This window comes from Urocitellus parryii, chromosome 4 (genome assembly GCF_045843805.1).
Source record: "Urocitellus parryii isolate mUroPar1 chromosome 4, mUroPar1.hap1, whole genome shotgun sequence".
Classification (NCBI taxonomy): domain Eukaryota; kingdom Metazoa; phylum Chordata; class Mammalia; order Rodentia; family Sciuridae; genus Urocitellus; species Urocitellus parryii.
Window position 1 is genome coordinate 101,704,460 of NC_135534.1, and position 21,835 is coordinate 101,726,294.

Consider the following 21,835-nt stretch of genomic DNA (forward strand, 5'->3'; position numbering starts at 1 on the left):
GACAGAGGCAGGATAGCCTGCAGATTCCAAAGTCTTTACTCTCTATACTTTTACAAAGAAAGGTAGGTTACAGTTTTAGAACATCATGACGATTACATGTTTATTCCCTTTTACTCTTTTGTTAGCCATGAGTAACAGAAATCATACTCAACCATGCCTAAGATATTTATTATTTACACACAGACAAGCTCCAGGCATGATATGATCATTCCTTACATCTCACACTCTGGGATTTGCATCTCATCTCCATTCTTATTGTCTGTAAGTGTCCCACAAAAAATCCCATGGGTATTCTTTTAAATTTGATTTTCTTAATACTTAAAATGAATAAAATTTCATCGACACAAGGGGTGTAAAAATTGGTATTTAGTATTTTTTTATACTTATGCTTTAGCAAATGTAGCTTAAGAACATGTTAATCTGAGTTCCAATCACATGATCAGGTGGGTGGAGAATATTGGTGCCATATGCAATGGTCATGTCCCAGGCATCAATGACACCCACATTGAGATCCTTGAAAATGTCACTCAGGATAAGGTACTGAATGTAACCATGGAAGTCTCCAAACCACTCTGTTTCTACGTGCATCTCCCTGATATTTTCTGTCTTAATGATCACTTTAGTGTCTGGGCTTCTTAGGAATAGTCGTTCAATAGCTTTTCGAATACTGATGGCCCTGCGAATGAAAAGGTCAATGGGGAAGGGTCTGAAGTGGTGGCCAAAAGTTATAGCAATGGCTGTGTTTTTATCCCCTGATATTAGGTCAATTTCTCGAGGGATGTAAGCTTCATCTGTCACAGAGTAGAGATGACGAGTGATAATAGGAAAGCCATGTTTTTTCCATTGAATTTGAGTATGTCTTTCAGCATCCAGAAGCAAACGCTTCGGAAAAGATCCGGTTTCATGAAGATCAAAATATTTCAGTGCTGATTAAAAAACAAAACAAAACAGATATTAACTAAAAAGTAATATTGGTTCATTTTAAAAGAATATTCACAATATTATTTACAATACCTACCTGATATAGTTTTGTCAGAAGCATTCTGACATCTGGAATAAATTACTAATTCACACGAATGAAAAGTCAATCAAAATGTAAAATTTTCATTGGAGTTTATAAAGAGGAACAACATTTCTTATGAAAGAGGAAATAAAGCAGATTTCAAATTAAGATTGCATTCTAGAAAGCTAAGTGAAATAATAATAATAATAATAATAATAAACCCAGCCCAAGTGAGAATAGATGGAGACCTCACTGAAAGTACTTTATCATCAGCCAGAACTTCCAAAAGAATATAAAGTACATACTTTTTACTACTTTGGGTAAGTAGTAGATCCACTGACATATTGTGGAGTCTCCCAGGAGGTAAATGAGTTTTCCTTTCAAGCAGCCATTGATGTTATTTGTATCTAGTTGAATCTGGTTACAAAACGTTGTTATCCACTTTCCTTGTAAAGTGTATCCACCAGGGACAGGAATCTTCATTCCAATTTGGCATTTCTCTGTGCTCTTTTCACTCTCTGGGAGCAGAGATCCTGTGGTGAGTGGTGGTAGTTGCATGTTTAAACACCAGCCTCCTTTCTTGGTCCTTCCCTTCCTGATTTCTTTCTCTCTCCCTACAGTCTTGTCTTCTGTCTTACTAGAGGTATTTTTTTTGATCACAGGTTTTGTTTTAGGCACTGCTACTCATTCTTTTGAGAGATTTTGAGTCATACTGACACTTCTCATTCATTTTCTCCCACCTGGGCTCGTTACCTAAGTTGTGATGTCCTTTCTTTTCTTTTTTTTCCTGTGATATTATAGTGACTTTTATGTTCTCTACTCTGAATTGTGTTACTGTATTGTCAGCGGTTGTCTTTGTTATTGAATCATTTTTATTTGTTCCATCAATGAAGGAACTATGAAGTGTGCCGTGTTTAAAAAATGGCTTAAAATATAATATGCACACATTTTGAAAACCTTCAAAACTATGAAATACCTACCTTGACTTAATGTTTTTTTTTTTTTAAATAGGACCTTGCTTAAGTTGATTTGCAGTATTCCACAGAAACCAATATTCTGAGCCATTGCAGCCTGTTTTCCTAGAATGTCAGGCTCTTTAATGGTCTGTCTTCTAAGGTGCCCCATTTGACAGAGCACCAACTCTGCCATGCTGTAACAAACGTCCTCAGATGTCTGACATCAGGCTTCCTTGCCAAGCTCTATGCTGCTGCACCACTGCTGAGCCATTGCCTCATTAGTTTTATTGGTTGTTGTCTTGATTTTTTTTTTTTTTTTTGCAGTGTGTGGAATGGGACCCTGAGCCTTTGCATGCTAGGTCAGCACATTACCACTGAACTTCCTTTTATAGTTCAGCCAGTAGGAAGGAGACAAATGGATGAAGAGGGCAAGCTGTTTTGCTTTTAAAGGTGTTACGTACAAATTTCCCATAATTTTACTCCTAGAAAAAATGTAATGTGGCCATAAGTAGCCACAAGGAAAGGTGGCCAGGGGTTCTGCTAAACTAATGGTTTCTTTTCTAGAGTGAGAGAATAGAATGGATAGTGGGGGATTACCAGTACTCTTTGCTTTACCTTCCTTCTGTAGCTCCTCATAGGCATTGCAGTCTCTGTTTGCCTGTGTCCACAAAATAGTATTTCCTTATATGTTAGTACTGTACAGTTGAGCCACTGTATCCATGAGTTCTGTATCTATGGATTCAACCCACCATGGGTGGAAAATATTTGGGATTTTTTTTTATCTTGCTAAACACATGCAGATTTTCTCTCCTTTTTTCCCTAAACAATATAGCATAGCAACTATTTATATAGCATGTATGTTGAATTGGGTTATATAAGTATTCTGGAGATGATTTAAAGTATATGGGAAGATGTTGTAGTTTATACCATGTACCATGTCATTATATATAAGGGATAAGCATCTTGGTATCAATTTTGATGTCCCTGTTGGGTCCTGCAGGCAACCCCCTCCATGAATATCAATGGATAGATGTATTTGTAATTTGAGGACAAAATGACAAAATGGTGCTGGTGGCAGAATTAGAAAATGAAACTGGAAGAGCTATTAAATCCTTGTGATTTTTCTTGCCAAAGGTAGTTTTCCTAATCCTATAATCATGTTGGTCTTTTACTGTGACATAGTTGCTCTTGGAGGAAGCTCAATAACACTGTATCATGGATGCTTGAATATCATAAGCCTATAAACTCAACACCCACAATTACCAAGTTATCCCCATCCCAGTAATATACTGGTATATTCAAGATGATAGCCTTTGAGCTTATTATTGAAAAGCATATCCTGTATAATATTTACATGCCAGAGAATTTATTTCCTTATGATTATTATTACATAATTTCATTTTAGAATAGGCTCAATATTTTGTGGTTAATTTTGCTCATCTTTTTGATTAGAGATTATAGTAGGCAGACTGTGGTTCCTCATTATATTCAGGTCCTAATTCCTCAAACCTGTGAATGTGTGGCCTTGTATGACAGAAAGATTTTCAAGATTGACTAAGTGTATAGACTCTGAGAGGGGACAATCCTGGATTATCTAGGGGAAGGGATGCAGTCTAATTTCATTGATCCTCTAAATTGAAAGAGGGAGGCAGATGGTAGGCCAGGAACATGTTACCTGAGTAACTGACCCATTGTTGTGGTTTTGATAAGGACGATCTTAGTTTTATTTGTTCTTGTTGTTTCGAATTTTGAGTTACAAATAAGGAGGGCATGTTTTAGAAGCCAAAAAGGCAAAGAAACAGATTCTTGCATAGACCTCCAGAAAAGAATAAAGGTTTGCTCTATCTTGACTTGTTTGGTGAGGCTGATATTGGGTGTTGGAAGAATAACACTAAGAGAATATGTTCATTTTATTAAAAGCCACTTGGTTGTAGCAGCAAGAAGAAATTAATGCAGAGAAAAATGATATCCTTTAAATATGAACTCATCCCATCCAGAAACAGCATACTTTCTTCCATGTATAAATTTTATTTTATGTCCCTTAGTAACAATTTAAATCTCTTTATGTAGTTCATACTTATTTTGTTCACTTGTGAATTTGCCTTTTGAAGTATAAAGGGGAGCATACCACTCTCTTCCTCAGTTGATCAATGGAGTTTTTAAAAGTTTACCAAATAAACACTGAAATATACAGCATGCCTTTGAGAATTTCCATAATTTGGCTTCTTCCTATTTTCTAGGCCCAACAGGGTCCAGATAATTGTGGTCATGAATGGATGAAAAAAAAAACAAACCTGGGGCTGGGGCTGGGGCTCAGTGGCAGAGCGCTGGCCTAGCATTGTGAGGCATGGGGTTCAATCCTCAGCACCACATACAATACATAAATAAATAAATTAAATAAAGGTTCATTGACAAATACAAAATATTAAAAAAAATCTTACCACATTAAAGAATCCAGGAAAGACAATTAAATAACTTCTAGCAAGGAAGGCTTTTTTTTTTTAGTGTATGATTCAAAGTTTTCTTTATCTCAACATATAAATACATAGGCAAGTAGAAAGTACTCAAAATTAGCTGATGTTTTATATTATTTTCTTACATCTGACAAGTCTACCATGATCTCTATGAAATTTCACTTTCACCTCATTCTCTGACTACAGATATTCTTCAGGGCTTACTCAAATATGAACTTTAATATAACTCCTTCTGCATTTTGCTTTCTTCACAGAGTTGGTAGATTAAATTTTTGAAAATATTTTTTTAGTGGTAGTTGGACACAATACCTTTATTTTATTTATTTATTTGTATGTGGTGCTGAGGATCAAACCCAGGACCTCGCACGGGCGAGATGAGCATTGTACTGCTGAGTCACAACCCCAGCTCCAGATTAAACATTTTTAGATCACAAACTTACTATGTATTAATTTTTCTCAGTTGACTCAAAATGCCTCGTATGGAAAAATGAATAAATATAAGAAATAAATCATGAGTTTTCAAGTTTACCAATCACAGGCTTTATATACAATTATTTAAAGCTAAGGTATGGGGCTGGAGTTGTGGCTCAGCAGTACAGTACTTGCCTCACAAGTACGAGGTCCTGGGTTTGATCCTCAGCACCACATAAAAATAAATAATTTTATTTTGGTACAGCACTTGCCTAGCATGTGTGAGGCACTGTGTTGAATTCTAAGCACCACATACAAATATATGAATAAAAGAAAAGTCCATCAATTTCTAAAAAATAAAAAAATAAAACTAAGGTATAAATAAACATAAATATTATTCTTTCACGTGTAACATTGCTTTTTATTTGCCATTGAAACAATTAATAAGATAGAAACTTCATATGAAATTGCTAAGTGCACCAACTAAAAGCTGGAATTATGTCAGCAGAGATGAGGAACCCAAAGCCAGAGTGCTCCTGCTCTGAAGCCATGGGTACCCATCACAGACATCTGTACAGCTCCTCAGACTCTAGGAGATGAATGTAGGATACTAATATTTTCTCCTTTAGGATAAGTCAAGAAGAAATCTGCTATAAACAAAGTTTAAGCTAATTTCCTTGAATTGATTTCTTCTATAATGTTCAAAAAGACTGAGATCACAGACACCTGCTAAGAATCATGTTGCTGGAAATCTACAACTAATAGAGTTAACACTGATAACTTTTCTCTGCATAAGACACATGACACATACATCTACCACAGAAAAAAAAAGCAGACTTACTGTTGCAATGGGAGACATCAATATTTTTAAGGTCTTTCATCATTTCAACTCCCACTTTGGACCTTTAAAAAATAAAATCATAGATTAGCCTGTTGTGTTTTCATACAGCGCAGGCCACATAAATCACCTCCTTGGAAGTAAAGGATAATTTTTAATTTTTTAATAATTGAAACTATTATTTTTATTATAAATTTTGCATATACTGGGTATTATAAGTAAATTAGGTTTTGGAAGTCTTTCTATCTTGTGTAGAGTACCTGAAGTCCAGGGAAGCTTTTCTCATCTGTCATATGCAATAGTATGTCCTAGAATCTTAGATTCATAATGTGTATCAAATCTGCAAGTTCTTTATCCTATTCCATATCACCCATTCAAGTTTATAAAATATTTTTCTTGAATTATTGTAAGCCTCTAGTTGGCCAACCTAAGTTTTATCCCACCTAATTTCTTTAACACACCCTCCAGAGCACACTTTCCAATGGCAAATGCAACTGCATTATTGTTTAAAGCCCTTGATTGGGTTCGCATCACTTACCTAAGGAGTCCAGGCTCCTTGTCATGGCACCAAGACCCCTCATCACAGAGCCCCTGTTTTCCTCCTTAAGCATGTTTTCTGCTTTTACCTTCAGTTTGTCCTGCAATATGTGCTTTATGAGGATCATGTGAAGAAAGGTAATGTATTCATATGTATGCACTGTTGTACCCTAAATATCCATCAATGTGACTGGCAGAAAGTAATGTTCAACCTGATGCATGAATAAATAAATGCACACTCTATTTGTACACTGATTTCTTTCCTCCACTTGATGAAAGCCTACCGGAATCTTCTTACTTTCAGCTCTACTGCTTATCTCCTGTGTATAACTGTGTGTAAATGGAGGCAGGCAGGAAGGGGTCAAGGGAATAATGAAGACTCAGGTGCCTAGTACAACATATATACAACAGATATAAGTTGTACCCTGTTCTATGCTATGGGTGTCTCTTTAGATCCAATCCCATGAAATGGTAAGTGATCCTCAGTGAAGTTCAGCCATCAGGATGGTTAATGGGGAGAAAAGATGTGGTGAGTTGCACCATTGGAGACAAAAAGGAAGCAAAGAAAACCAACTGTGCTTTTATTTGTTCAGAAGTAAGCCATGCACTATAGACCAGGATAGCTGCATAAGCCTCTGAATAACTGCATTACATATGGAATGTGTGTTAGTTTTCCATGTTCAATGTCTACTCTTATTTCTTCTAAGCAAATATTTTTGAAAGATTGTGGGGAAAAAAAAAAAACAAACTTCTAAGCCTGACTTTGAAAACTGCTAAGAAAGGAATTGCTCAGAATCTAGCATTTCACTGTTGCCATATGTAGAGAAAATAAGTCTCTAGGGGTAAGAAAATAGATTTTGGCAAGATGAAAAATGAAATGGAAGTGGACTGAGGCTTATGGAAAATTAGCAAATGAACAAAAGTCTCTGGGACTGGTATATGCCTCACAGTTTCGCTCATAGTTCTTTTTAGTTGTTGTTGTTATGAGAGTTTCCTTTTGCAAATACTCAGAGAAGCCCATGAGAAAACCCTGATAGTTAATTCTAAGCCACAAAGTGAATTGTTTCCATCTTAGTGGAGAACAAGGAGACCAGGGAGTGCACGTCTGTTTGTGAAGAGTGGGAGAAGGGCAGGTGTGGCTGCAGCCAAGATTGATAAGGGAAACGTGCACTGAGGTTAGAGGAGGCTGGTCAACCAGGGCTTCCAGGTAACAATGTGGAGAAGTAGAAGGACTCCTCCACCCTAAGCAGTATACACTGAGGCGTGTCTGATCATGAGATCAGCTAGAGATGACCCATAGTGTGGGGACAAGTGCATGGAGTACTGCATACATGGCATACCGTAAGGGCATCTGAGTGGCAAATCACTCCTCTGTGCCATTGGCAATCTGCTTACCCCATAGGCACAGCCCTGGGTATGAGGCCGGGTGTTGCAGTCCCTGTGCTTGCTCCACAGCCCACTCCTTGATTGGTTGCTGCAAGAACAGCTGGCCAGAAATTGTATTGGTGGCTGCCATAATCTGCTAAGCTAATGCCTGGGTATATATACTTGGTAACTGTGCAGTAAAATCAGATCTGCTTCCTACTTGGTCTCTGCAGATCTTGATTAGTGACTCTGTGGCTGTACTCCCCTCTACCCCATTCTGTGGATCTCCTCCCTGGACAAGAGAGAGCCCATGCACCTTAGGAGATGGCCTTTTAGAAAAGTTGCTCAGGCTGCAGTGTAGAGTAGGTTCAAGGAGGGTATGATGGGTGATTGAAGGGAGAAAAGGTGGAAACCCATTTCAGTCATGCAGATGAGGAAATGGAGGTCTCTATTTGGATAGCAGCACTGGGCATGGAGAGGAATGAACAAAAAAGTAATTTAAGAGGCAGAACCTGTGGGATACAATAAAGTAAAATGATGTTTTCATATATTTACAAGGAATCTTTTCCCCCCAGTGGAACATCTATGAACACATAGCAAAATAGTTTTCCACAGAGTGTATTTTGTAAAACATATATCTATAGTAACAATCCTTATTAATACAGAGATGTAAACGCATGTATATTATTGAATTCTTCCTGTGTAACCATCTTTTTGTAACTTTATCAATCAAAATGGAAACTATGGTGTCGAGTAATGAACAGGGGTGCCATGAAAATATCACATCAAATATATGACTGTAACTTTGAGTGGAGGAAGTATTTAAGAGGATCAATATTGAGACGGCTATGTATGACCCTACACCCAATAGCTCTCATTGTATTAAAAATTATACTCACTTATGGAAAAGGCTTTTTTCCTTGACTGAAAGATAAGAAATTTTTCGGTTCCTGGAGGACATATAGGTCAGGGCCTCACAGGGCATGTGTTGAGGCTTCTTGCAGTAGAAGGCTTCCTGGTCTCTCCCATAGAGGTAAGTGCACAGTTCAGAGCTAGAGTTTAGGGTCAGGCCACATTCAGTGAAGACTTGGGAGGTGCCATTAACAAATTTACCTTTGAAAATAATTTTATCATAGCCTTGGTTCCTTGCCCTCCAGAGAGCTGACACCCCTTCACTGGGGTGGATGAGCAGGAGAGACAGGGAGACCTGGCCCTCCCAGAACAGAGTGAAGCTCACATGGTAGGTGCCATTGTGGAAGTCTGTCACCTTTCCTGAGGCGCCTGCCTTCAGGGTCGGGGAGGATATTCTGGCCCTGAGGAAGTCCCCTCCATATTCCTTCCTGCGTCCCAGGTGGTCCCTGGCCTCCAGCAGGATGTCCAGCTGGTCCCCCTTGCAGTATGTGTCTCTAGGGTTGAGGAGGGTGACTGTGCTGTGTGTGGCACTGGTGGTGGTGTCCTCATGGGTGAAGGGTCTGGGTGGGATCAGCTGGTTTAGTGTTTTCAGAATCTTCCTTATTCTCAGCTCAGTTTCTGTTGGTGTCTTTACAGGGCTCATCTTTATTTCAGAATACAAAAAGTTTGTGGAGATGTTCCAGGGATTTAAGCTGACAGGTACATTTGTAGCAGACCAAAGCTGAAATGATAACAAACAAGACACACTATTCATTAAATGTGTTCCCAGTAATTTTTACTTATAGCAAATTTGAGTTCACCTATTATCATCCATATTATTTAAACTTTCTGATAATTCTGCATAAAATAAAACCATTTACATTTTACATCAATATTTTGGAGAATGCCTTAGCAAGTATAAATAAACATACTCAGTCTTAGATTTGTATCTCAAGTAATACATATGAGTAAGAAGATGATGCTGGTTCACTTGTTCCTCCTTTTCAGATACACCCTACTCCCAATAGCTCATTTCTTGGTTCCTCCTCAGTATACTTTTACCCATGTTTAACCATCTTTTCCTCCCCAGCTTATCATGGTTCCAGCTACCACCATTTGTCTCCTGGATTGTAGTTTCTTCCTCCACTGGGAAGTGGTTCTCAGGCTTCGTGAGGACAGCCCTGCTTTCTCTCCCTTTAGTTAAATTGTAGTTGATCAGCCCTTCAAAAGCAAAACTCTACACATATCTACTTCCTTCTTAAACCCCTTTGATGTCTTCTCATGATTCTTGGGATAAAATCCAATTTTAACAGGGCTTTATGCTCTGGCTTGTCATTTCTGCCTAGTTCTGCACCTCCTCCTGTGCACTCTATTTTGACAAGACTAACTGCTCTTGTTTTTTAGTGGTGACTTTCCTTTCTTGTATGTCTTGCACTTTACTAAAACTTTCTCCTCCTTCTACATTGTTGGATACCTCCTTCTTTTCTCCAATCCACATAAACATCTGTTAACTTCTCATTTAGGAATCCCAACAACCTTAGTTGTCACTGGACAGTGTTCTAGAGGTGCTCAAATTCAGCAGTTTCTGAACCTTGTTGATAATCAGAAGCACATGCCAAGCTTTTCTCAAAACATGGATTCTCAGGCTGCAGTCCAGGCCAACTGAACCATAGTCACTAAATGTGCAATCCTGGAGTATATGGTTTAAAAACACTTCACAGAAATTTTGTGTTCATATAAGGTTGAAAACACTAGTTGTAGATCAGTGTTTGTCAACTGCCTCACATGTAAGAACATATGTAGAGCTTAAATCTCAGCAGTACAAAAAATCCTTTCCTGACTGCTCTGTGGCAGTAAAACCTTGGTGATTGGTAACACAGTGGCATAGTAAACCAAAAGAGAATGGAAACCAAGAAATGATATGTAACTAAAATAAAGATGAAGGAAATCTAAGTTCAATCTTTCAGAAGACTTAGCGAATTGAGAAACCTTTGGCTAAACCAAGCAAGAAATAGAGAGAGACACAAATATATAAAATCTAAGCAAGAATACTGTCATGTATGTTTGTATTTTATGAAAGCATAAAGTAAGACTTTAGTATACACATTACAAGATAGAGAAGTGGAATAGAAAGTAGCTATACAATCTATAAAATACAAATAATATAACCATGGTGAAAACATTTTTTCCATTTTGTCTACCTCCTAAAATTACAGGCTGAGGCATTTTTTATTTGTCAGTACAAATATTATTAACTTGTATAATAAGGAAACACTTTATGCTGAAACTTGATAAATGCAATACAGAAAAACTGAAAGTTTACACTCATAAACATGGCCTTTAAATTCTCTCTCCACAGATGCATACATTTATATAAATATATGTAAAAACATACATAGTTTAAAGAGTTTGTGTATGTTTGTTTATATAGTTTTCATGATTGCTTATGGATTCATTCAGAATTGTAAAGATGAGCCCAGGAGGAAAAAATCTTTCAGTATAGTTTATATCTTAATGGATTAAAGACAAATCTTGTGATTTTTTTTCATTGTTTTCAAACATATTTGATGGGAATTGCACTGTTAAATAAGTATTCAATATACTTTAAAATTTATTTAACACAAATGTTTAATAAGTACAGATAAAAAATTCAAAGTCAGGAAGAAGACAAGAATGTTGGCCACCATCACCTGAATTAATGTTCAACATGTGAGAGGTCTCCAGAGCAATAGAATCCAACCAACCAACCAACCAACCAAACAATAAAAACAAAACCTTGAGTTTTGAGAATTGTAAATGAAGAGGCTTAATGATGACTTTTAAAATCATTTTTTAATTTTGTTTTCTGTAGATGTGATTGTCCACAAAGAAATCTTGAGCCTGAAAATTAATGGCAATAAGATATCAGGTAGGAACTGAAAACAAAATAATTTTTTTGTACCATTAGTGCTTATCTATACAAAATAATTATTAGAAAATGAAATAGGAGATAAGTTCTGATTTGATGGAGACATTTTAAAACTCTTAAGAATATTTAAAAAGACCTGAATGAATATAAAGCTGTTCAGCTCTGAAATGTAAGACTTATTAATGTAAAATTGATATTTTGGGGCTGGGGATGTGGCTCAAGTGGTAGCGCGCTCGCCTAGCATGCATGAGGTACGATTCTCAGCACCACATAAAAATAAAATAAACATATTATGTCCAACTAAAACTGAAAACTAAGTATTAAAAAAACAAAAAAGACCTTAATATTTCTTCTTAAATATAATTTTGAAACTCTTTCAAATTTTCAGGAGGATTCTTTTTGGTGGGAGAGATGGAAGCTGATTACTTAACTCTAAAGCTTTTTGTAAGATAGTAGTCTGAAAGTACCTAGGAACTATTTAAAAAATACTAACCCTAGCATAAATTATACTAACAAATTGTCATGTCCATATAATATCAAATAAAACAATCAAATAGGATCGATTCCCTAGAAACAGTTCTGCTTATATATGGTATAGTATGTTAGTGGTGAAATCAGGAATCATAAAATTATATTTAGTAATTTGTACCAGGAAAATTGTTTACTATATTGAAAAAACAATCTGGAAATTTCTATCCCATGCTGCATACTAAAGGTCTAAATGAATAAAATAACTAAATAGGGATATCATTGATCAAAAATGCATTACAAAGAAATTTAGTTTCTTTCTGACTTAAAATTAGGAAGTATTTCATAAATAAGACTGCAAATTGCTGCAGAGCATGAGGGTACATGGCTGTAATCCCAGTGGCTCGGGAGCCTGAGGCAGGAGATCTCCAGTTCAAAGCCAGCCTCAGCAGGATCAAGGCACTAAGCAACTCAGTGATACCCTGTCTCTAAATAAAGTACAAAATATGGCTGGGGATTTGACTCAGTGTTCTGGTACTCTACCCATTCCCCCCCCCCTCAAAAAAAACCCCTGCAAAGTGCAAAATATAAGAAAATGCATTTACCTATTCAATTACTTCAAAATGAAAATTTTGATAAAGAACATTATGAATAAATCTATCAGAAAAAATGAGGTAAAATATATGTATCATCTAAACACAGAAATTATTACCCAGAATATAAAAGTTATTACTAAATAGAATAAAATATATATCAGTGAACCTAATAGAAAAATTAACAAAGTGTATATATTGAAAACATATATGAAAATGTCTATTACATTATTAAGTATATTGGAAAAGCAATGGATACAGTTCATTTATGAGAATTAAAAAGCTAAATTTTGTATATTTATACAGTGAAATATATGATCTCTAATGAACTATACATCATGAATTAGATTTACATAGAGCAACATGATTGGATTTCAGAATGAAATTTGAATGAGAACTATGTGAATTAAACACCACACCACACACTATCCTATCACTTTGTATCTTTCAAAGCCACACATACACCTATATATATGTATTCAGTAAGAACTGGAAAACTCTGAGAAATAAACAGTGTGAAATATGTACCTGTGGGAAAGGAGATTAAGAGTATGAGTGGGGAATAAATGAAAAAAGTCATAAACCATAAAATATTTCTCCATAAATACTGAAACAACAATCTGCAGTATAAGGAGAGTATACAAAAGCTGGTAGGTTATGAGAGAAAGCTGAAGCCTGGAAGAATGAGCCATCAAGGAAAAATCTCCTGTTTTAATGAAGTTAACTCTACAGCAGTTGGAAGACAAAGATGGAACACTTAAAATCAGAACCAGCATTTTCTCCCTTTCATGAACCATATGTGGAAGAAAGGGGAAATCCTAGACTATAAGAACTTTATTCAAATTTCTAGTTGAGCATCTTACAGCAGTCCCTCAGCATCAGAATCACAAAGGGAGAAGATAGCTTCTTAGTGAGCTGGTAATAATGTTTGAGATTTCAAAGTGGACTCCAGACATATCATTGTATACATCAGTTAATGACATTACAGCTCTTCTTCGCTACCCCTAGATCTAAGAGGAGGTGGAAAGTGATTGTGATACATCAAGATTCCACTGAGAAATTATTATAATATAGTAAAGCAAAAGAGAAACTTTCTCAACACAAGATCTTACCCCATCTGTTGGCCACCATCACCTGAATTAATGTTCAACATGTGAGAGGTCCTGAACATAGCTTGCACTCATTGATGGGGAGACAAAATTATTAAAACAAAAACCAGGCTCCAAGGAGGATTAACCAGAGTGGAATATTTGGTGCCCCCATTCCTGACACCTACACATATATCAAAAACAAATAGAAATCTTAGAATTAAAAAAATCCTACACATTTAAGAACCTCTTTATAAAAAAGGGCATTCATCTTAATTGATGTGCAAGTCCAGGACCTCTGAAAAGACGAGGAAATAGCCAAATAAAGCTTCCCTCAAAACTCAGATCACTCCAACAAAGGATCCCATTGGTACAAAAGTGGATGAAATTCCAGAGAAATATTATGAAAAACTGATTATTAAAATGTTAGATGAACTTAAAGAAGATATAAGGAATGAATTAGGAGAGCAAATGCAGTAAATGAAAGACTAGTCAAAGAAATAAAAATATTGAAAATCCCAACAACATTCCTCATATAAGTAGAAAAACAATCATAAAAATTCATTTGGAAAAATAAGAGACCCAGAATAGCCAAAACAATCCTTAGTAAGAATAGTGAAGCAGGAGGCATCACTATACCAGACCTTAAACTATACTACAGAGCAATAGGAACAAAAATGGCATCATTTTGGCACCAAAATAGACATATGGACCAATGGTACAGAATAGAGGACACAGAGAAAAACCCACATAAATACAGTTTACTAGACAAAGGTGCCAAAAACATGCACTGGTGAGAAGATAGCGTTTTCAACAAATGGTGCTGGGAAAATTGGAAATCCATATGCAACACAATGAAATTAAACCCTTATAATAAAGCACATAAAGCACAAAACTCAAAGTGGATTAAGGACCTTGGAATTAGACCATATCCTGTGCCTACTAGAAGAAAAAGTAGGCCCAAATCTTTGTCATGTCGGATTAGGTCCTGCCTTCCTTAACATGCCACCTAAAGCACATGAAATAAAATCAGGAATTAATAAATGGGATGGATTCAAATTAAAAGTTTCTTCTCAGCAAAGAAAACAATAATGTAAAGAGAGCCTACAGAGTGGCAGAAAATCTTTACCACATGCACACTAGAGAGAGCACCAATCTCCAGGATATATAAAGAAATAAAAAATACTTAACCACAAAAAGCAAATAACCCAATCAATAAATGGGCTAAGGAACTGAACAGACACTTCTCAGAAGATTTACAATCACTCAACAAATATATGAGAAAATGTTCAACATCTCTAGTAACTAGAGAAATGTAAATCAAAACTAAGTTTTAATCTCAGTCCAGTCAGAATGGCAGTTATCAAGAATATAAGCAACAATAAGTGTTGGTGTTGATGTGGGAGAAAAGGTATAATCATACATTGATGGTGGCATTGCAAATTGGTGCAACCATTCTAGAAAGCAGTACGGAGATTACTCATAAAACTGGGAATGGAACTACCATTAGACCCAGCTATCACACTCCTCAGTCCATACCCAGAGGACTTAAAATCAGCTTTCTTCAGTGACACAGCCACTTTAAAGTTTATAGCAGTTCAGTCCACAATAGATAAAATATGGAACCAATCTAAGATACTCTTCAAATGATAAATGGATAAAGAGACTGTGGTATACACACACATGGAATATTAAAAGAGAATAAAATTATGGCATTTTCAAGTAAATGGATGGAGCGGTAGTATATTATGCTACTCAAAGTAAGGCAATCCTACGGAACCAAAGGCCAAATGTTTTCTCTCATAAATGGATGTTGATCCATAATGGGGGGGGGTGGGCATGGGAAGAATGAAGGAAATTTGAATTAGATAGAGGGGAGTGAGGGGGAATGGTGGTAGGAAAGATGGTGGAATAAGATGGACATCATTACCCTAGTTATATGTAGGATTGCACAAACGGTGTGACTCTACATCATGTACAACCACAAAAGTGAAAATTGTGTTTCATTTTTGTACAATGAATCAAAATGCACTCTGCCATCATGTATAAATATTTAGAACAAATAAAAAAAGAAAGAAAAAGAAACTAGTCAGAACTGTAGCAATGAAAGATAATCAATGAATCAATTAAAAAATTAATTTTAAAGCATTGCCATCAGATTATAATGCATAGAAAAGAGAACTTCGGCTCTTGAAGACAGAACCTCAGGTCTTGAAGACAGGATATGTGAATTTGAGTACACAGAGTAAAAATAAAGAAAAATAATAGTAGAATATGATTAGAATATATAAGAAATGTGGGACAACATTGAGAGACCAAACCTGATAATCATTGGGATAGAAGAGAACACGGAGATACAAGCTGAAGGCATTAAGAACATTTTCAATTAGATCATTACAGAAAAGTTTTCCATATCATAAATGAGAGAGACATTCACATACAGGAGGCAAACAGGCCCCTATACAGACCTAATCAGAAGAGAAGTTATCCAAGATATATTGTATCCAAAATGCCTAACAGAAAAAGATGGCAAGAGAAAAATATCAGGTCGTACTTAGAGGCAGACCAATAAGGCTCACTTCTGATTTCTCAATCCAGATCCTAAAATCAAAGAGGGGCTAAAATGGATATTCCAAAATCTAAAAGAAAACAACTGCCTTCCATGTTTACTATACCCACCAAAGCTTAGTTTCAAAATTGAGGGGGAAATAAAAAAAAACTTCCAATAAAACAATAGAGAAAAATAATTCATCACCACCAAACCAGCACTCTAAAGAATACTCAAAGATAAACTGCACCTAGAGGAATTAAAAAACAAATCCCAAAAGTCCCAAATAAATAAAGATCAGTAAAAGAGTAATCTACTAAACAAGAATCAAGACAGTATCAAATATAGCAAAAAATCAAAATGGCAGAATGGCACAAACACATATCCATACTAACACTGTATGTGAACAGTTTTGACTCACCAATGAAAAGACACAGTTTAGAAGAATGGATCAAAAAACAAGATCCACCTATATGATGCATATAAAAGACTCATAGGGGAAGACATCCACAGGATGGTAAAAGGAGGGGAAAAAATATTCCACACAAAAAGTCCCTGAAAACAAGCAGGAATAGATGTTCTCAAAGCATATTTCAAGCAAAAACTGATCAGAGTAGACAAAGTAGTTTGATACATTCTCTTAAAGGGAACAATCCAACAAGAAGATATAATGATAGTAAATATTTATGCCCTAAATATCAGCACACCCAATTTTATTAAATCACAGATAGACCACAGCACAATAATATTGGGTGACTTCAACACATCTTTATCACCAGTAGGTCATCACAACATAAATTCAATAAAGATATTTCCAACCTAAATGATGTTATAAATCAAGTGGTTCTAAAAGACATCTACAGAATATTTTACCTCCAAACGGCTGAATTTAACTTCTCAGCAATTCATGGAATTTTTTTCCAAATGGACCATATTCTAGGTCACAAAGTAAAGCTTAAAAAATATTTTTAAAAAATTGATATGAGGGGCTGGGGTTGTGGTTCAGTGCTAAAGCACTTGCCTTGCACATGTGAGGCTCTGGTTTTGATCTTTAGCACCACATATAAATAAACAAAAATAAAGGTATTTTGTCCAACTACAACTAAAAAATACATTTTAAAAATTGACATGATCCCACGCATCCTATCAGATTATAATGAAATGAAACCAGAAATCAAGCAAGAAAAATAACAGAAACACTATGAGCATATGGAGATTGAACAGTATTCTTTTTTATGATTTTTATTAGTTCATAATTGTTACATATAACATTAGGTTTTATTTTTACATACTTATAAATGCATAGAATATGATTTGCTCTAATTCAGCTGCCAGTCCTGACCCTTACCCTACCTTTTTTTCCTCCCCCGTTTCTTTTTCTCTATTCTACTGATATATTAATTTATTTTTTAAGCAGTGTCTTGTGGAAATATATAACGGTGAGTTTCACTGTGGTTTATTCATATATGTACATTGGAAAGTTAGTTCAGGTTCATTCAACTGTTTTTACCTTATTCCATTCCTTCTCTCTCCCTCAATTGCCTACATGAGATAAGTAAACTGCCCACATTCTACTACTATTTAACATTGGGCTGGAGGTATTTGCTAATGTGACTGGATGAGGGAAAGCAAATAAGTCATTGGAATTGGAAAAGAAGAGGTGAAATGGTATTTCTTTCTAGATACAATGAGTAGTTTATGGAAAACTCCAAAGTAAGAATGAAAGAATGGCTACCGGCAATAGAAGAACTTAGCAAAAAGTCAGGTAATACATTTAATATATAAAAATCAGTAGTTTTTAACATATACAGACAAAACCAGAGAGAAGGTCAAATGGAAGAGTTGATATGGTATATGTTTGCACAATGACAGTGAGATATTCAGTTATACATTTTACATGTGTCCAATATTGACATGAGAAAAACTCAGGAAACAAATTTAGCAACTGGATGGGGAACTATGTTATTAGATAGAAAACATCATGAAGCTATTGTTTCTTATATAGTTAATTTATATATCCAATGAAAGAAAAATATTCTAAGAGTTTTCTGGATCAGACAGGTCAATGAGAAAGTTCACTTGAAGGATAAATAAGAATAGCCAGAAAACTATGGGGAATAAGATATCAGGAATGATATGTGTTGGTAGGGTGAGCCTTATTAGATATTAAAATTTACTTCTGAAATCTCTGTAAGTACAATAGGATATGATAGGGATATGATTAAAAAAGCAATGGAACAGAATAGAGAATCAAAATAGACTTTATTATATACAGAAATTTAGTATGCTATAGAAGTTGCATTCAAAATCATTGAGGTTTAAATTTAATTTTACTAAGTGGAATAGAATAAATAGTCATAGAGAAAAATGAAATTAGGTCAATGTCACATATAATTTCATAGAAAATTTCAAATGAATCAGATGTTTAAAATAAAACAGTGAAATTATACAAAACAAAAATATAAGAAAACATGAGTAGATTCCTATGTAAGCTTGTAGCAGAAAATCTTCTGATTAAAATTTACCAGAAACACCTGGGTGTGATTGTGCATGCCTGTAATCCCAGCAGCTCAGGAGGCTGAGGCAGGAGGATCAAGTTCAAAGTGAGCCTCAGTAACTTAGCAAGGCCCTAAGCAACTCAGTGAGACCCTATCTCTAAATAAAATACAAAAAAGGGTAGGGGATGTGGATAAGTGGTTAAGTGTCTCTGGGTTCAAACCCTAGTACCAAACCAAACCAACCAAACAAACAAACAAAAAAACAAAAACAAAAACAAACAAACAAAAAAAACAACAACCAATCAACCATAAAACCCCAGAAATAACAATGGAAAATGTATCATTAAAAATAACTTTTGCATGAAAAATAAATTGTAGACAAAATAGAAAGAAAATGGCAAACAGGAAGTATACAGTCAATAAATGTATGCATCTAATTTGGTGACAAGTACTCATTTAGCCACATGGAAGGTTGTGACCTTCTTGGGGGCCATTTTGGGGCATGTGGATGGTAGAATCTGATTAGATTGCATTGAGGATGAATGGGAAATGAGAAAATGGAGACAATGTCCCTCTGAAGTGAGGTAGAGAAGGAGAGAAGAAAGCTGAGTTGGAGTGGAAGGGAAGGGGAAGGACTGATTTACAGGTTCTGAGTTGACGGAGGTCACAGGTGGAGGTTTAAAACCAAACTAGAGAAAATTTTAGTACCTTTGTGGAGTTTTGAGAAATTATAGACATTATCCAGGCGATGACTAAAAGAGATATCAACACCAGCAGCATTTTCTGAAGCATTGCGTTTGAAGACATGACGAGAGTCCTAGGAAAGACAACATGAGACGGATCATACAAAAAGTGAGTCACTCTGTACACATTGTTTTATTTTTCACCTGCAATTTGTCCTGAAACTTTTTCCCCCCTTGCTGAACACTTTCTCTCTCTTTCTTAACAACCAGCCCAGAGCACCAACCCCTTTGCCCAACTGTTGGCTGTTTCTTATCCAAGATTTATTTAGGATTGTTGCTTCCTCCTTCCATGACCCTGAAATGGGAGGCAGATGCCTCCCTTACATTCTCTCATTGCACATTCTAGTTTCTCATTTTGGAGCACTTACCACCATTCCACAGACCACCATTGCAATGAGAAGCAGAAAATTTAATTCATCAGTCTATAATTAGTGGACGACTTGGGATAGCTGAAAGGACCACAATAATATGTTTATGTTACAAAGCACAACCTTCAAACACCCTTAAAGAAAGCTGGTCCTGTTAACTGGGCAGGTAAGCAGGGCAGGTTACTTTTGTTTTGCTGAGCACCAAATATGAAATTTGGAAGTGTAAAATCCTTTTGGACAAAATTATTATGTGTAAAAGAAAAGAGGTGATTTAACAAGGTTATGTATTACATGAGAAAAAGGAAAGAAAAGGAGATGAAAAGAGGTAGTGAGGGGGGAGAAGGTGGGAAGCAGAGACAGGGAGGAGAGAAGATCATCCCCACCATCTCCATTGTAAAGTGGTCATGGAACAGAAGTTACATTTTATCCTTTAAAAACGGTATTTTTGGAATATGAGATGTGAAGTCTCTCTTCTCTTTTCCTCATCACATCCCCAGTGGGGTCCGGTTTGTCTGAAAAGCCCTGTGTGACAGTGGATTCAATTAGTTGAATCCCAAAAGTTTCTTTTGAGTCTGATTGTGCAGAAGGAAACAGGCACATGCCACACAAAATGGATGTCAGAGAACAAATGGTCAATTTATACTATAACTGGTTAACTTTTGGGGAATCCAAGAAGAAACTTTTTAAGCAAGAAGAAGTGATTCACATCAATCATTTTATGATTGAAGTAAGACTTCTAGTTACTGAAGCATAATGTGGAAAAAAAATGTAAAGGTGAGATCTCGGTCCAGGTGAGTGTTGGGATGAGATGAATGAATACAGGAGAAGGGAACAGAATGGAGCAATGGTGGTTGTGTTACGCTGGCTACTGTAGGAAACCCAGGAGACCTCTGGGTTTTGAGACCCTATGTGGGCAGGTGCCTGTCATGAGGACTAGGCTGTACCTAGCAGAACATGATTGAAACAGTTACAGAGAAGATTATACCCAGGGGGATTAAGGTCAGTGATACAGGAGGGAGTATCACTTTGATTCACTTTGAATCTGGTGGCTCATGTGTTCAGTTAAAAAGGGGCAGGGAACTGATGAAGCAGGCATGATTACACTGTGGCTGAGCCTGGGCATGCCATACTCATGGATGATGGAGAGTGTGAGACCTGTGGAGGGTTGGTCATCCTGACCTGGGAGTAGAACTCTCTGGAGACCCTGAGATCAGCATCTTCCTGTCTCTAGCATTGTATTGATCTAATCTCTCCAGAGCAGATACCATCCAACAGACAAACTTCCCAGAGTTCTAATCAGAGGTAAACCCAAGCTGCTGGAACTTCCCATTTAGAAACATGCATAAGCCCCACCCTGGGAGTGCATGAACACAGTTTGTCTAGATAAAACTTCAATTGATAGTATTTCCCTTTTACTGATGAAAAGGGAAGCTGAGAGCTGTTTCAACCATCTTTTGCTCCAGGCCACTCCAGCTGACATCTGATTCAGGAAGTCAGGACAGAACATGAATGAGAAGTTCAATAAAGTGACAGAGATATTGAAAAAGAACCAAATGGAAATCTTGGAAATGAAAAGTACAATAAATCAAATAAAGAGTTCAGTTGAAATCCTATGCAGTAGACAGACATACTCAAAGATGCAGATAGACCCCAATAAAATAATACTAGGTGATTTTGACACCTCTTTCACCATTAGATAGGCTATCCAAATATAAACTCAGTAAAGATTCTCAGGCCTATAAAATATTATAAATCAAATGGAGCAAATGGATATTTATAGGATATTTCACCCAATGACAGCCAAATTCACTTTCTTCTGAGCTGCTCATGAAAACTTCTCCAAAATAGATCATAGTTTATGCCACAAACTAAGTTATTAGCAAATATAAAAAATTGATATAATTCATTGCATTTCATGGATCATAATGGAATGAAATAAAAAAATAGTACTAATAAAATCTACAGAAACTATATGAACACATTAGGGTTGGACAATACACTTTAAAAAATATTTTAAGTTTTCTTTTAGTTATACATGATAGTTGAGTATATTTTGACATATTTATCTTATTCTAATTAGGGTCCTAGTCTTTTAGTTGTACATGATGTGAAGAAGATTCATTATAGTGTATTCATGTGTGAACAT

The 21,835-nt window shown here is 36.0% G+C and overlaps 1 protein-coding gene across 1 annotated transcript; it reads right to left on the reverse strand.

Annotated features, from left to right (window-relative positions):
• Window positions 1-390: 390 nt before the first annotated feature.
• On the reverse strand, window positions 391-19,385 carry LOC113185428 (NXPE family member 1-like). The gene is made up of 5 exons (XM_077797748.1): window positions 19,287-19,385; window positions 8,484-9,217; window positions 5,686-5,747; window positions 1,309-1,521; window positions 391-926 (listed from the first exon to the last, which is right to left on the reverse strand). The coding sequence occupies exons 1-5, from the start codon at window positions 19,383-19,385 to the stop codon at window positions 391-393; spliced, it is 1,644 nt and encodes a 547-aa protein (XP_077653874.1).
• Window positions 19,386-21,835: the final 2,450 nt, after the last annotated feature.

Bases quoted from the DNA above. Each gene is read 5' to 3' on its own strand.
- LOC113185428 (XM_077797748.1), bottom strand. From the start codon at position 19,385: ATGTCTTCAAACGCAATGCTTCAGAAAATGCTGCTGGTGTTGATATCT. The intron at 1,522-5,685 runs GTAAGTCTGCTT...CTCTGCTCCCAG, and splicing joins TGATGTCTCCCATTGCAACA to AGAGTGAAAAGAGCACAGAG. The intron at 927-1,308 runs GTATGTACTTTA...TTTTTTAATCAG, and splicing joins CTTACCCAAAGTAGTAAAAA to CACTGAAATATTTTGATCTT.